This window comes from Capra hircus, chromosome 15 (genome assembly GCF_001704415.2).
Source record: "Capra hircus breed San Clemente chromosome 15, ASM170441v1, whole genome shotgun sequence".
Classification (NCBI taxonomy): Eukaryota; Metazoa; Chordata; class Mammalia; order Artiodactyla; family Bovidae; genus Capra; species Capra hircus.
In genome coordinates this window covers 40268902-40282686 of record NC_030822.1, presented here as the reverse complement: position 1 = coordinate 40282686, position 13785 = coordinate 40268902, and the positions used below count along the sequence as shown (strand labels likewise).

Here is a 13785-nt window from a genome sequence, read left to right as displayed (position 1 = left end):
TTTCCAGACTCAGTTGTTCATTGTTGCCTTCCAGATACCAGGAAGGTCTAAAGAAAACCAAGGAGCTTCAAGACCTGAAGGAGGAGGAGGAAGAACAGAAGAGCGAGAGCCCAGAGGAGCCGGAAGAGGTGGCAGAAACTGAGGAAGAGGAGAAGGAGCGGAGAAGCAGGTTGTAGCCGTCACAGTTGCTAACATGGGCCTCAGTCCCTTTCACCGCACAGCATCCCTGGAGGGGCCAGTCCGAGGCGTCCAGGGCCCAAGTGAGCAGCCAACAGAAACCAAGACGAAACTCATGTCCGAGGAGGAGGCAGAGGGAATCCCAAAGAGTCCAAGTAGTTAACAAGGGGGTGTTTGCAAGGGTTTAGGGGTCAGTGATGGCCAAGGGTGGGGTCAGGAGTTCCTAAGAGCTGGGAAAATACAAGGGACCACAGTTAACTCACTGCCCAGCCATCCCCATGAGAGATCCAAGGTCAAGGGAGTTGGCCTGAAGCCCTAGAGGAGGATGGGGGTGGAGAGAACACGTGGAGATAGGGGACAACTCAACTTTGTGGCAAACATGAGTCTCCAAAAGTTTCCTTCCATGGTGACCAATCAAATTTGGTCATCTGGACATTGTTTTTACTTTGGATTGGAAATACTCAGATTTTTCTTTTTAAATATACTTTATATTTTAAGTGCATTTTCCACAAAATCCTGAAAAACCTATGTAACATGCAGATAAAGGTAATATAGATCCAGCATTTTGCCCTACCTGTGCCCTATGGATCTAGTGACAAATTGACGTCCTGGATTTTAACAGAGGGCCCCAATTTTGTATATCTGGCCCTATTATCTCTACTAGCACATTTAAACTAGAAGTCTGGAGTTTTGGATTTTTAAAATGTAGTTACAGCTAACTTGGAACACTTCACCAAAATCACTGCTTTTAGACTCCCAGGCTACCTTTAGTCCAGAATGACTTTAGTCAAAAATGATCAATTAATCTAATCAGCTGCTTCATTTGGGATGGGGTATGTTGTCTATGCCTCATTGCTAGCAGACTCTGGAAACCATATGCATGCAATGAATCATGTAATAAAATGCAGATTCGAAGTGAGATGGATATGCTTCAAAGCACATAAGAGCAAGCAGCAGAGCCCAGTCGGCAGATTCAACCAGAGTAAGAGGCGTTAGCCTGCATGAGCCAACTCCAGTGTTCATGGGAAGAGAAAGTGTTTCACAGTTGGAAACAAACGCATGCTAGGATGCACTACCTCTGCTAGGGAGAGAAGCCCAGTGTTCACAATCAAAGCACAGTCCCTGCCCTGAGCAACTGGGTCCTGTCTTTCTCGGTCTTCTGGCTCTCCTGGGGGTCCTCTGCTCTCATTTTGTGGGCCACCACTCTATCTCCTCTCCTTTAATGCAGTCAAGCCCAGGCCTGACAACAGCCCTTTCTTTGGCTCCCTTCAAAAAGAAGACAGGCTGGGACTTCTAACCCTTCCAAACACCAGGAAAGAACAAAAGGAACAGAACACGGAGGGTACATGGAATATAAACACACTGGTTTACAAAGTACAGGGCTAGAATCCTTATCTAGCTGGTTTGATCTTGGGCCATTGGCAGCTCCCTCCTAATTCGTGGAATCCCAGCAGAAGAGAGGCTGTGCCCAGCTCTCCCTCTGTCCAGCTCTTGGTCAGCAGTGCGTGGCAACGGTTGCCCTTCACATCCATCGTCCAAGAGTGTTCTCTCTGTCCTGCTGATCCTGAAAGGCCTTGTTCTCTCTCCCAACCCCTGCTCCCTCTCAGATTCACTTTCTGATCTTAAGAACATGCCTGGACCTCAGAGGATGGGTACCAGGCATCAGCACACCCTCAGAAGGGTCCTTAGCACATGGTGCAGCTTCACTTGTTCAGGCTCAGCAGTGTGGCATCACCTTCTCCATGATGACTGACACTGCTATCAGAGAAACTGCCCACTCACAGTCACAGGATCCCTTCCTCACCCGTCACCCAACCCAGACCAATCCCAAGAGCCATTGTCTTGAATGCCAGACAATCCATTCATCCCCAAGTCCCTAACACACACAGTTGCCTGCAGGCACCTCTACTCAAGCACAATTCCCACCACGAAATTTTGGCATCTCACTAACAAGCAAGGTCTGAAGTTGTGAAAAGTTCCATGTCCTATTTAGGGCATTTGAAAAACACTAGGATCACCCCAGCAGCCAACCCTTTATTGAAGACATTCAACCTCAAACACTGAATCTCTCCTCTATTATAATAATATAATCTGTTCTCAATATTACTTTCTGGAGGATCAGCTTCAATGAACTTATTGGGTGAATCAACCCAAGATCTTAACTATACTAAAACAGAGAACATAGGTCTTCTGACATTTATGTAATGCACTGAATGAGACTCATAAGATGGGACAGAAAACTATTGTCTTGGCTCCCAGTGTGTCTTCAGAACTGTTCCATGGGGTTAAAATGATATTAGGCAGACTCCTTTACTTTTCCAATAACTCTCAGAAAATAGAAGTCTTCTGGTCAACTTTAAGTCCCAAGAATAACCTCATTTCAGTCATGTAAATGGCTGCTGCTGCTGCTGCTGGTAAGTTGCTTCAGTCGTGTCCGACTCTGTGTGACCCCATAGACGGCAGCCCATCAGGCTCCTCCATCCCTGGGATTCTCCAGACAAGAACAGTGGAGTGGGTTGCCATTTTCTTCTCCAATGAATCAAAGTTTAAAGTGAAAGGGAAGTTGCTCAGTTGTGTCCGACTCTTAGCAACCCCACGGACTGCAGCCCACCAGGCTTGTCCATGGGAGTTTCCAGGCAAGAGTACTGGAGTGGGCTGCCAGTGCCTTCTCCATGTAAATGGCTAGATCCCTGGAATAGTCAAAATCCCGAACTTAAAAAGTTCAACTTTCTACCCATCCCTTCCTGCCTCCAGTCAGCTTGGCTCTGCCTCAGGAAGGAAGCTGATAGTGGGGACAGAGTTAACTACTTCTTGCTCTCTGTCACTCGTGCCCTCCACTGAGCTTAGTTAATGTAGCACCTGACCTCTCCAGGGCTGGGAAAGGGGAAGGAGATTAAGGGTAGGAAAGGTATTAACTCGCTGGTCTTATTGTGAGCAGGCTCCAGGCCTTAGCAGGGATGTAAGGCTGATTTTTTAAAATTTATTTTTACTAATTTATTTGGTTGTGCCAGGTCTTAATTGTGGCATGTGGGATCTGTTTCCTGGGCCAGCAATTGAACCCGGGCCCCCTGCATCGGGAGCTCAGGATCTTAGCCACTGGACAAGGGAAGTCCTCTGACTTTCTGGTTTTGTTCAGTGTGGTGTTTTATGGAACCTTCAGAGAACCCCACACCGACCCCCCACCCCACACACACACCCACACCATTACTGAGGATCTCTCAACTGCAATTCCCTTTGTGAGGTCAAATGCAGCTCTTCTGGCTAGCTACTTACAATCTCTCTCTCAGTCCTTGGGCAGCTGGAAGTGTACCTCTGTGCTCAGCTTCTGGGCAGCGTTTCCAGGTCTATGCCACCCTGTGCCAGCTCTCCCTCTCCTGCCTATGCCCAGTTAAAGTGAAATACGCATCTCTGGCCCACTAGTGGTGGGAGGACGGTTCTCGGTTTCATGGCCCCATGTTCTGATGGCATCAAGCAGTTCCGCAAGCTTCTCATTCTTCAGATCCCTCAGGTGGGGGTCGCACATCAGCCCACTCACCATGTGCCCAAACGGCAAGGTACTGAGCTCTCCACGCAGCATCTCCTGGCCTAGGTGATGGGGAGCAACCTCACTTCTCCCAGTGGAGGAGTAGGCAGAACTCAGAACAACCAAAAATTGATTTCTGAAGGAATTCTATTTCTAATCAATAATTCTATTTCTAACCATTTTTATAGACTTTAAATAGGTAACCAGCTGAGGGTCACAAAGCCTATATTACCCTCCTCCTTCCCAACCCCTCTAAAGGATGGAGTGAGAGTGGGATTCTTCCAGCTCCAGCAGCTTGTTCTGGGGCCCAGAAAAATACAGCCCAAAAGAAAGACTGTGCCATAGCATCCAACTATATCTAAATAGAAGTTAAAGAATCAAAATGGTGCCAAAAGAAAACAAGCTTCCATTTCCAAATCCTCTCTCCCCCTACAGTTATGAAAGTAGCCAATAATTTTCCACCTTGGCTCATGTGCTCACTGTTTTGCTTTGCTTAACTGCTTTTGAAACAATTTTCAATGGTTTCCCATGTGGAAAAGAAATCAACCAATGCTTTAATATCCAAGACAGGTACTCTGAGCATCTAATCCCTTTGTACAGAGGGTATTTGTTTAATCTTCTTACCCATTGAAAGACATCTAGAACTATCTACTTCTCAGCAAGTGGCCTGCATATTTCAGGGTCTATGTGAGCCTCAGGATCTGGAGAAGGCCCTCCTGTCACTTCTCACCTCCTCCATTTGGTGATGTTCAGTATTCTCAGTTTTAGATCAATCGATCGATCAATCAATCTGGGATTAGAAACAGGAAGAAATTCCAGCTTAATGAACATGTCCAGGGCTTCTCCAGAGAGCTTTAAGAATGGACTCTTCCAAGTGGGCCATCTGACCAAATGTCTTTTCAGTACAGTCACTCAGTCATGTCCAACTCTTTGCGACCCCATAGACTGCAGCACACCAGGTTTCCCTGTCCATCACCAACTCCCAGGGCTTGCTTAAACTCAGGTCCATCGAGTCAGTGATGCCATTCAACCATCTTTTAACTGTGCCACAAAAAGAGTGGAAAAGTTGAGAGGCAGTCAGGAAAAGAAGGAAAAGGTGGGGGGGGGGGGTGGGAAGAAAGGGGAGGTGGGAAGAAATTCTAGCTTAATGAATGCGTCCGGGGCTTCTCCAGAGAGCTTTAAGAAGGGACTCTGCCAAGTGGACCATCTGACCAAATGTCTTTTCAGTTCAATCACTCAGTCGTGTCTGACTCTTTCCAACCCAATGGGCTGTAGCCTACCAGGCTCCTCCGTCCATGGAATTTTCCAGGCAAGAGTGCTGGAGTGGGTTGCCATTTCCTTCTCCAGGGGAGCTTCCCAACCCAGGGATTGAACCCGGGTCTCCTGCACTGCAGGCAGATGCTTTACCGTTTGAGCTACCTGGGAATCCAAGGGTGCACGGTGGGGGGACACAGGCAAGAAGCAGAGGTGAGGGGATGAATGGCAAGGAGAGAAGAGAGAAAAGTGTGGAGAGACCAGAGAAAGTGGAGGAAGAGATATTTGGGAAGGAAGATTTATTTTAAATTTATATATATATATATTTTTTTAATTGAAGGATAATTTCTTTATAGAATTTTCTTGTTTTCTGTCAAACCTCAACATGAATCAGCCATAGGTATACATGTATCCCCTCTCATCTCCCCATCCCACTCCTCTAGGTTGATACAGAGTCCCCATTTGAGTCTCCTGTGCCATACAGCAAATTCTGTTGGCTCTCTATTTTACTGGGAAGGAGGATTACTAGGACTGAGAAAATACTTGAATAAGTCACCCTGAGGTTGCCAGAGCTAGGAGTTCTCTGGAAGCCCCTGGGATGGTCTGAAGTGAGCTCTTGAGGTTCCTCGTTCTGTGTCGTTTATTATTCAACGTCAGGAGTCTTCTAGGAGTTCGTCACAGTCCTTCCACTCTGGACATGGTCATATGTGGAACTGAGCACAAAAAATTATGCCTCTGCACATGGAGGCAGGGGACAGGTTGTGACACCAAGTACAGAAAAGATGCTGGGCCCGCATGGATGCATGGGAGTCTGGGTCAGCCAGCCTGGATCTCGGGCCTTGGGGGAGCTCAGATGTCAATGACCATCTCATGAATGGATGAGGGCATGTGGACTGTTAGCATCAGAATCACCTGGGGAAATGTTTAAACAGTAGACTCTTAGACCATAGCTTTGAAGATTCTTAGTCTGTAGTCCTGGGGTATTTCGAATAATTACTGCTAAGCAATTCTGCACGGGTAAGTTTGAGAGCCATGGCTCAAGACAACTTGGAAAGTATTCCAGACAGAAGTATGGGTCGGGGCATCTTATACGTGTCCAATATACTAAACCCGCCACCTGTGTTTTCCATTTGACAGCAAACTTGAAGAACTGGTTCGTTTCTTACAAGTCATGTATCCCAAACTGTGTCAGCATTGGCAAGTCATCTGGATGATGGCCGCAGCGATGCTGGTCCTGACTGTCGTGCTGGGGCTCTATGGTTCCCACAGCTCTTGCGTAGAGCAGGCCGACGGGTCCCTCGGGAAATCCACGTGCTCGGCAGCCCAGCGGGACTCCTGGTGGAGCTCGGGACTCCAGCATGAGCAGCCTACAGAGCGGTAGAAAGCCCAACACTCAGGCCGTGCCCTGCTCCAGCACACAGCCTGTCGCCCTTTCCTCAAGCGAGACGCGTCAGGCCTGGGCATGGGCATGCCACTGCTGCCATCAGGGGAGCAAGCAGGGGTTCCTTCACACTCGGCACCCCTGCGGGAGCTATTCACACACAATAGCTGATGTTCCTGGAGGATCGACAGAAAGCATCAGTGGACAAAGAAGTAGCCATCACCAGGGGACTTGAAGAGAAGAAGGGAATGCGGCCGCGCCAGTTCAGATGGCTGGGGAGAAACAAAATACCTTCCTCACGGGGAAACATGAAAAGCCCACTCTCCCTGGTTTTCCTCTCTACAACTGATTGGAAATCAGGCACGACTGTGCCTAAGGGCTAACTCTGCCCTGAGGATCAGACCTGGAATTTGGAATAGCAACATGAGTATCTTCCCATTTCACATCTCATTCTTACTGACTCTCCTTCAGCCTCGCCGCCTCCTCATTGCAATCACAGTTGCTCTTTACAGAAGATGGAAAGGTTTCTCAGAAAAATATTTAGGCTGATTTTAGCTCAGTGCTTGAAATGAAATGGGAAGATGTAAATTAATACATATGCCTCTGCACACATGCAACACACACACACACAGACACATACACACAGAGATACACACACAGAAAGCACACACGTTCATGAAGTCAACTGTCCTCCAACTGTGTGCTCTGGGTGTGTGCTGGGCATAAAGCCAACCCACAGATTTTCACGTGTGGGGCAGTCACCAGGCACTTACCTGTTCAGTGAGCTCTCCACATGGATTTACGATGTTTGAGAAACACTGAAAACTCATGACTTGCGTGGTGAACTTGCTGGTCTCCATTTCCAGTGTTAATTCTAAGCTGCTATACAGCATGGTGGGGGCTTCCCAGGTGACTCAGTGGTAAAGAATCCACCTGCCAATGCAGGAGACACAGGTTCAATTCCTGGGTTGGGAAGACCCCCTGGAGGAGGAAATGGCAACCCACTCCAGTATTCTTGCCTGGAAAATCCCATGGACAGAGGAGCCTGCAGGCTATACTCCATGGGGTCACAGAGAGTCAGACACAGCTGAGCGCACGTGCATGCTTACGGCATGGTCTACCCCCACTTTGCTCTCTCTGGGAAAGGAGGAAACAGGGTGTGCTTCAACTTCGCTGTGCCCACGTGCAAGTGTGCATCTCTTCCACAAGGCTCCAGTTTCGGTGGGATTCCCAATGCAAGTGAAGGTCTTGGAGCTTTCCCATTATTTAGCAGAAAACAGCAAATCCCACCTGCAGCTTGACTTCTTGCTCCCCCTGGATAGCCACTGCCTGCCTTCGTACCACATCAGATCTGGGGAGTGCTGGTTTCTGTGTGGCGTTTATGGTGGTTTCTCTGCTTTTGTTGCTGACCCTATGTAGAACTTACTATGAGCCAAACACTGGTATTATATAAGGATTCATTTACTGTGTCCTCAAGAAAAAGGAAAAAGCTATGACTCTGCCCATTTTCACATAAGGAAACTGAAGCACAAAAACACAAGTAACTTGCCAAGGATACCCATGGGGTTGGAAGGTAAACCCAGCCAGGCTGGTCCCAGAGGCTATGCTCTTAACCCTGTGCTAAATTGCCTTTTCCAAAGGTCTTCTATCTAGACATGTTCTGTTTCAGCCCCACACCCCCAGGTAGCCCTTCAGCCACTCCAAGTCATTTCTGGTTCCCAAACCAGACTGCTTTCTCACGCTCATTTTTCTTCTGCTGCAATCCTCTTTCCTTCCAGTCACTCTTCAGGACCAAGTGCAAAAATCACCCGCTCCATGCAGCTTTAGTGGCCTCCCTCCAACTCCACACCAGACCACATTAATAGGTCATACCCTTCTCTGTACTTTCCAGCACTTTTAAAACATTTTCATTACTACTACTAATGAACATTACTACTACAGTGTATCATAATATTAATAACTTATTTATGTGTCTGTCTTTCCAAGCGTTTTTCCTCAAAGACAAGAACCATGTCTTACCCATTCTCTGGGTAAGTGCCTAGCATGGTGGCTGATGCTTGGGAGGGTGTCATTTAATGTTGGTCAGAAGAATGAGTGTGCAAGGTGGTGGAGAGCAGTCTGGGAACAGCTGACGTTTTGCATACTTCCCAGCACCAGCATCCTCACCACCACCATCTCAAATGGTGAGTGAGAGAAATCACATCTTTATTAGCCTCAACTTATTCTATTATTTTTTCAATCTACTCTGTGACCTAACAACATCATTTCCAAACTAAAGGGTTGGGCTTGAAGCAATCACTTCCTTCAGAAAGACCGACCTAGATCAGGACCCCCGGTAAAACAGCTTGATTTTTCTTTTTTTTTTTTTTTTGGAGCGGGGAAGGTGGCACCCTTTTCAGTGGCAAGAAAACTACTGCAAGAGAAGTCCAAGCCAGGGTTGACCAAGGATGTGCCATTAAGGTAAAGAGGCGCAGATCAAGGCAGACAGACATTGGATTCATGGATGGATGGTCTGCCCTACCTCTTCAAGGGGGAGCAGACACACGAAGGAGCTTTAGGCCCTCAGAGCCAAAGGCAGGGTGTAAACAGAGCTCTGGAGAGTGTGGCTGTGCCGCAGGACTCTGGGTTGGCCAGTCTCAGCCTGCCTTGAAGAAGGACCGGGCCGAGCTGACCCATTGCCCGCTTGGCCACAGGGTTCCCACCTTTGTTTCCAGTTGAGACAAAGGCCAGGAGAGGAGCTGCAGTGAGCTCTTGAGCCCCCAGCTGCTTCATAGAAAGGCCTGCAAGAATGCTTCCAGATCAGGCCCTCAGCCAGACGACTTTATGAGTAAGGGAGGTCAAGGACAAGAAGTAACCAGAAGGAGCAAACGAGTAATCACATTACCAAGGGCATTCCTGAAGCAGGACTCCTCGGTATTTCTTAAAAGCGAAGATGGACCTAATGCAATTGGAACTGTTGCCAAAGCAGCAGTGAAATGGAGAGAAACAGGCCCTGTATGTCCAACAGTGAGTGATATTGATCAGAAATAAAGCTCCCTTCCTTCACCATGCCTCTGGGGTCTGACATTTCTGCTTGGCCCTAGGACTCCGTTGTTGGTGCCGCAGTGTCCCCTCCTAAAGGACCTTCACTTTCTGTGCCACTCCCGCGTACAGCCTGGCGGAGTAAGAGGAGGGAGACGCGGGGTTTATGTATCACTGGCTGGCAGTTCCTAATGTTGTCAAACCTCACACAGGTGTGCTAGCATTGAACTATAGAGTGTCACGTACCTGAGTTTGAAAATAAAAGCACATTTCCAAACCTTTGGCAGCAGCCGAATGCCTCCTCATTTTGTGGAGCTGAGTCAGAACCTTGCCCAACCCTGAACTAGAATCTTCCTTGGGCGACAGTGCCTCCCAGGTCCCCAGTCCTTGGGTCACCAGATCCCTTCCAGGGGCTCAATCAATTCCTCTGCTTCTCATCCTCATTCCTGACCCTAGTTTCCCGTATCTTCCTGGTCTATGTGTTGTTTTTTTTTGATACGTTTTTCTGTGATAGAGACTGCTGTGTTTTCACCAATCTGATTTCTACGGTTAGACAATCTTTTTTCGTCTTTTCTTACAGCGAGGGGCAGGCCAATGTGAACCTTCCAGATCCAGTTTCCTAAACAGACTCTCCTGCCTAGTACCTTGCATTCCCTGCAGTCCCCTTTCTGCCTGCCAGATTCAGGGCATTCAGTTTAGAACCTGAGGTCCAAGAAGTTGCTGGCCCCACTAAGTAGAAGCTGAGTCTTCTTATGGGCGCTCACAGACTTCAACTGACATAAGCAAGAAATAAGAGTTTAGCATATTAAGCCACAGAAATTCAGGAATGTTTGTTATAGCAGTTAGCCTACCCTGACTAACACATACAGAAGCAGAAATAGGGAACTTCAAGAACAAATTTTCAACATAGGAGACACTGACTTAGCAGTCAAGTGGCAGGAAACCAGAACACTGACATCAGGGACTGGAAATATGGTGACCTGTGCTGTGAACAGAACAAAAATAACAGGTAAAGGCTTACCCATGATAACTTAAAAGACAGTCCATGGGCAAGCTATGGCTCTAGGAGAAGCGGCTGAAAAGAATCAGAGTATTGAAGTATGTGAACCCTTTTTGGCTAACTTTGGAGAGAGATTGCAAGAAAAAGAAGTACTTGGGAAAGAAGTGGATAAATTGAAACAGAAAGGGGAAAAGATACAGAGTTCCTAAACTGAAGACTTAGAAACCCTGACTGCTTCTAAAACCCAATTAGACTGAAAGGAGCTTTGAGTGAAAAAGAACAAGTAGAACTTTTTAGTTGAATTCAGATCAGACCAGCCCTACGGTAAAGGTCAGAGTCAGAATATGGTCCTTCCATCTGTGGTTTCAAACGAACTTCAATAGCCACCACTAAATTAGAGAGGGGCATGGGGCTGAGATTAAAAAAAAAAAGAAAGAAAGAAACATCTTGAGAATTGTGACTGGGAAAGGATTTGGGGTATGATTACTGGCACATGAAATCAAATGGAAGCAAATAGACCAGAATCCTAAGTTTGGGAAGGAGTAGTATTTACAAAGAGATACAAGCCACGACTAAAAAGTCCTTCAATTGTTAAGTTAGAAAACAACTTTTGGCATCCTAAGCTTACATCAGCAGAAAGCAGACTGTACAAGCTGTGCTACCCACAAGAAGCCTTGGAGGAATTTGCAATTCCCACTACAAATGTGGCCAAGGAAGATTCTATCCAATGAAGAGCTACAGAGAACAGTGGACATGGGACGCGGGCCTTTCTCCTAGGAAGCAGAATCAGGATCTAAATGAAGGTAGGGAACTATGGTTGACAGAACGTCTAAAGTACCTCCCCTACACCTCGCTCCCTGGAACTTTTGAATGTGAGACATCACTCCTGTTATTTTGCATAGTGCAGTTGACCTTGAATAGGGAGATCCTTTCCTAATTCTCTTTTCCTTTCCTGTCTTCCTTCCTTCTTCTTCTTTGTAATACTTTATCAGGTGCTTGAAGGCTAACTCTCTTTCAGGTGTGATGCTAGCTTTAAGGATAATGATGAAGAGGACACAATTCCTGTTTTCCTGTCTCCCTGGCTCCATGGTGATAGAGTCATTTTGTTTCTGAGGTCCCTGTAGCGTAGGTCTTGTGCTCACCCGAGTAATGAGGTCTAAACTACAGCTATTTAAGGTGTATTAAGGTAAGTCCCCTGGTCTCTGGGCTTCTCAGGTGGTGCTAGTGGTAAAGAATCCACCAACCAATGCAGGAGACGCAAGAGATACTGGTTGGATCCCTGGGTCAGGAAGATGCCCTGGAGGAGGCATGGCAACCCACCCCGATATTCTTGCCTGGAAAATTCCATGCACAGAAGAACCTGGCAGGCTACAGTCCATGGGGCTGCAAAGAGTCCAACATGACTGAGTGAGCACAAACAAACCCTATTTATGTAGAAGTGCTCTATGCCTGTGCAGAGCAGATTCTCCTTTCATATTGGTATCTTCCACACCAATATCTAACTTCATGACCAATACCATTTGTAGAGGAAAGAACTAGTTACCCATGTCAGTTCAGTTCAGTCACTCAGTCGTGTCCCACTGTTTGTGACCCCATGAATCACAGCACACCAGGCCTCCCTGTCCATCACCAACTCCCAGTGTTCACTCAAACTCATGTCCATCGAGTCAGTGATGCCATCCAGCCATCTCATCCTCCGTTGTCCCTTCTCCTCCTGCCGCCAATCCCTCCCAGCATCAGGGTCTTTTCCAACGAGTCAGCTCTTCACATGAGGTGGCCAAAGTACCGGAGTTTCAGCTTCAACATCAGTCCTTCCAAAGAACACCCAGGACTGATCTCCTTCAGAATGGACTGGTTGGATCTCCTTGCAGTCCAAGGGACTCTCAAGAGTCTTCTCCAACACCACAGTTCAGAAGCATCAATTCTTTGGTGCTCAGCCTTCTTCACAGTCCAACTCTCATATCCATACACGACCACTGGAAAAACCATAGCCTTGACTAGACGGACTTTTGTTGGCAAAGTAATATCTCTGCTTTTCAATATGCTATCTAGGTTGGTCATAACTTTTCTTCCAAGGAGTAAGAGTCTTTCAGTTTCATGGTTGTAATCACCATCTGCAGTGATTTTTGGAGCCCCCCAAAATAAAGTCTGACACTGTTTCCACTGTTTCCCCTTCTATTTCCCATGAAGTGATGGGACCGGATGCCATGATCTTCATTTTCTGAATGTTGAGCTTTAAGCCAACTTTTTCACTCTCCTCTTTCACTTTCATCAAGAGGCTCTTTAGTTCCTCTTCACTTTCTGCCATAAAGGTGGTGTCATCTGCATATCTGAGGTTCTTGATATTCCTCCTGGCAATCTTGATTCCAGCTTGTGTTTCTTCCAGTCCAGCATTTCTCATGATGTTTTCTGCATATAAGTTAAATAAGCACGGTGACAATATACAGCCTTGATGTACTCCTTTCCTATTTGGAACCAGTGTGTTGTTCCATGTCCAGTTCTAACTGTTGCTTCCTGATCTGCATATAGGTTTCTCAAGAGGCAGGTCAGGTGGTCTGGTATTCCCATCTCTTTCAGAATTTTCCACAGTTTATTGTGATCCACACAGTCAAAGTCTTTGGCATAGTCAATAAAGCAGAAATAGATGTTATTCTGGAACTCTCTTGCTTTTTTGGTGATCCAGGGGATGTTGGCAATTTGATCTCTAGTTCCTCTGCCTTTTCTAAAACCAGCTTGAACGTCTGGAAGTTCACAGTTCTAAGCATCTGAATTCAGAGTTCCAAAGAACAGCAAGGAGAGATAAGAAAGTCTTCCTCAGTGATCAGTGCAAAGAAATTGAGAAAAACAACAGAATGGGAAAGACTAGAGATCTCTTAAAGAAAATCAGAGATACCAAGGGAACATTTCATGCAAAGATGGGCTTGATAAAGGACAGAAATGGTATGGACCTAACAGAAGCAGAAGATATTAAGAAGAGGTGGCAAGAATACACAGAAGAACTGTACAAAAAAGAGCTTCACGACCCAGATAATCACGATGGTGTGATCACTAATCTAGAGCCAGACATCCTGGAATTGGAAGACAAGTGGGCCTTAGAAAGCATCACTACGAACAAAGCTAGTGGAGGTGATGGAATTCCAGTTGAGCTATTTCAAATCCTGGAAGATGATGTTGTGAAAGTGCTGCACTCAATATGCCAGCAAATTTGGAAAACTCAGCAGTGGCCACAGGACTGGAAAAGGTCAGTTTTCATTCCAATCCCAAAGAAAGGCAATGCCAAAGAGTACTCAAACTACCGCACAATTGCACTCATCTCACATGCTAGTAAAGTAATGCTCAAAATTCCCCAAGCCAGGCTTCAGCAGTTACCCATATACTACTCCTCTTTTTTTCTGCCACACTCGAGTCACATGGGGTCTTAGTTCCCCA

At 46.6% G+C, this 13785-nt stretch overlaps 1 protein-coding gene across 6 annotated transcripts in view; it reads left to right on the top strand.

Moving 5' to 3' along the window:
* Nucleotides 1-9637, top strand: part of MRVI1 (murine retrovirus integration site 1 homolog) — a 118687-nt gene extending 109050 nt beyond the window's left edge. For 4 of the 6 annotated variants that reach the window (XM_018059536.1, XM_005689681.3, XM_005689684.3 and 1 more), the window contains 2 exons: nucleotides 35-169; nucleotides 6092-9190. In XM_018059536.1, the coding sequence (XP_017915025.1) occupies nucleotides 35-169; nucleotides 6092-6335 (379 nt within the window). In that variant the 3' untranslated portion in view covers nucleotides 6336-9190. Of the gene's footprint in view, nucleotides 1-34; nucleotides 170-6091 lie in introns of all 6 variants that reach the window. The other 2 variants (XM_005689682.3, XM_018059538.1) reach the window with 1 other exon arrangement.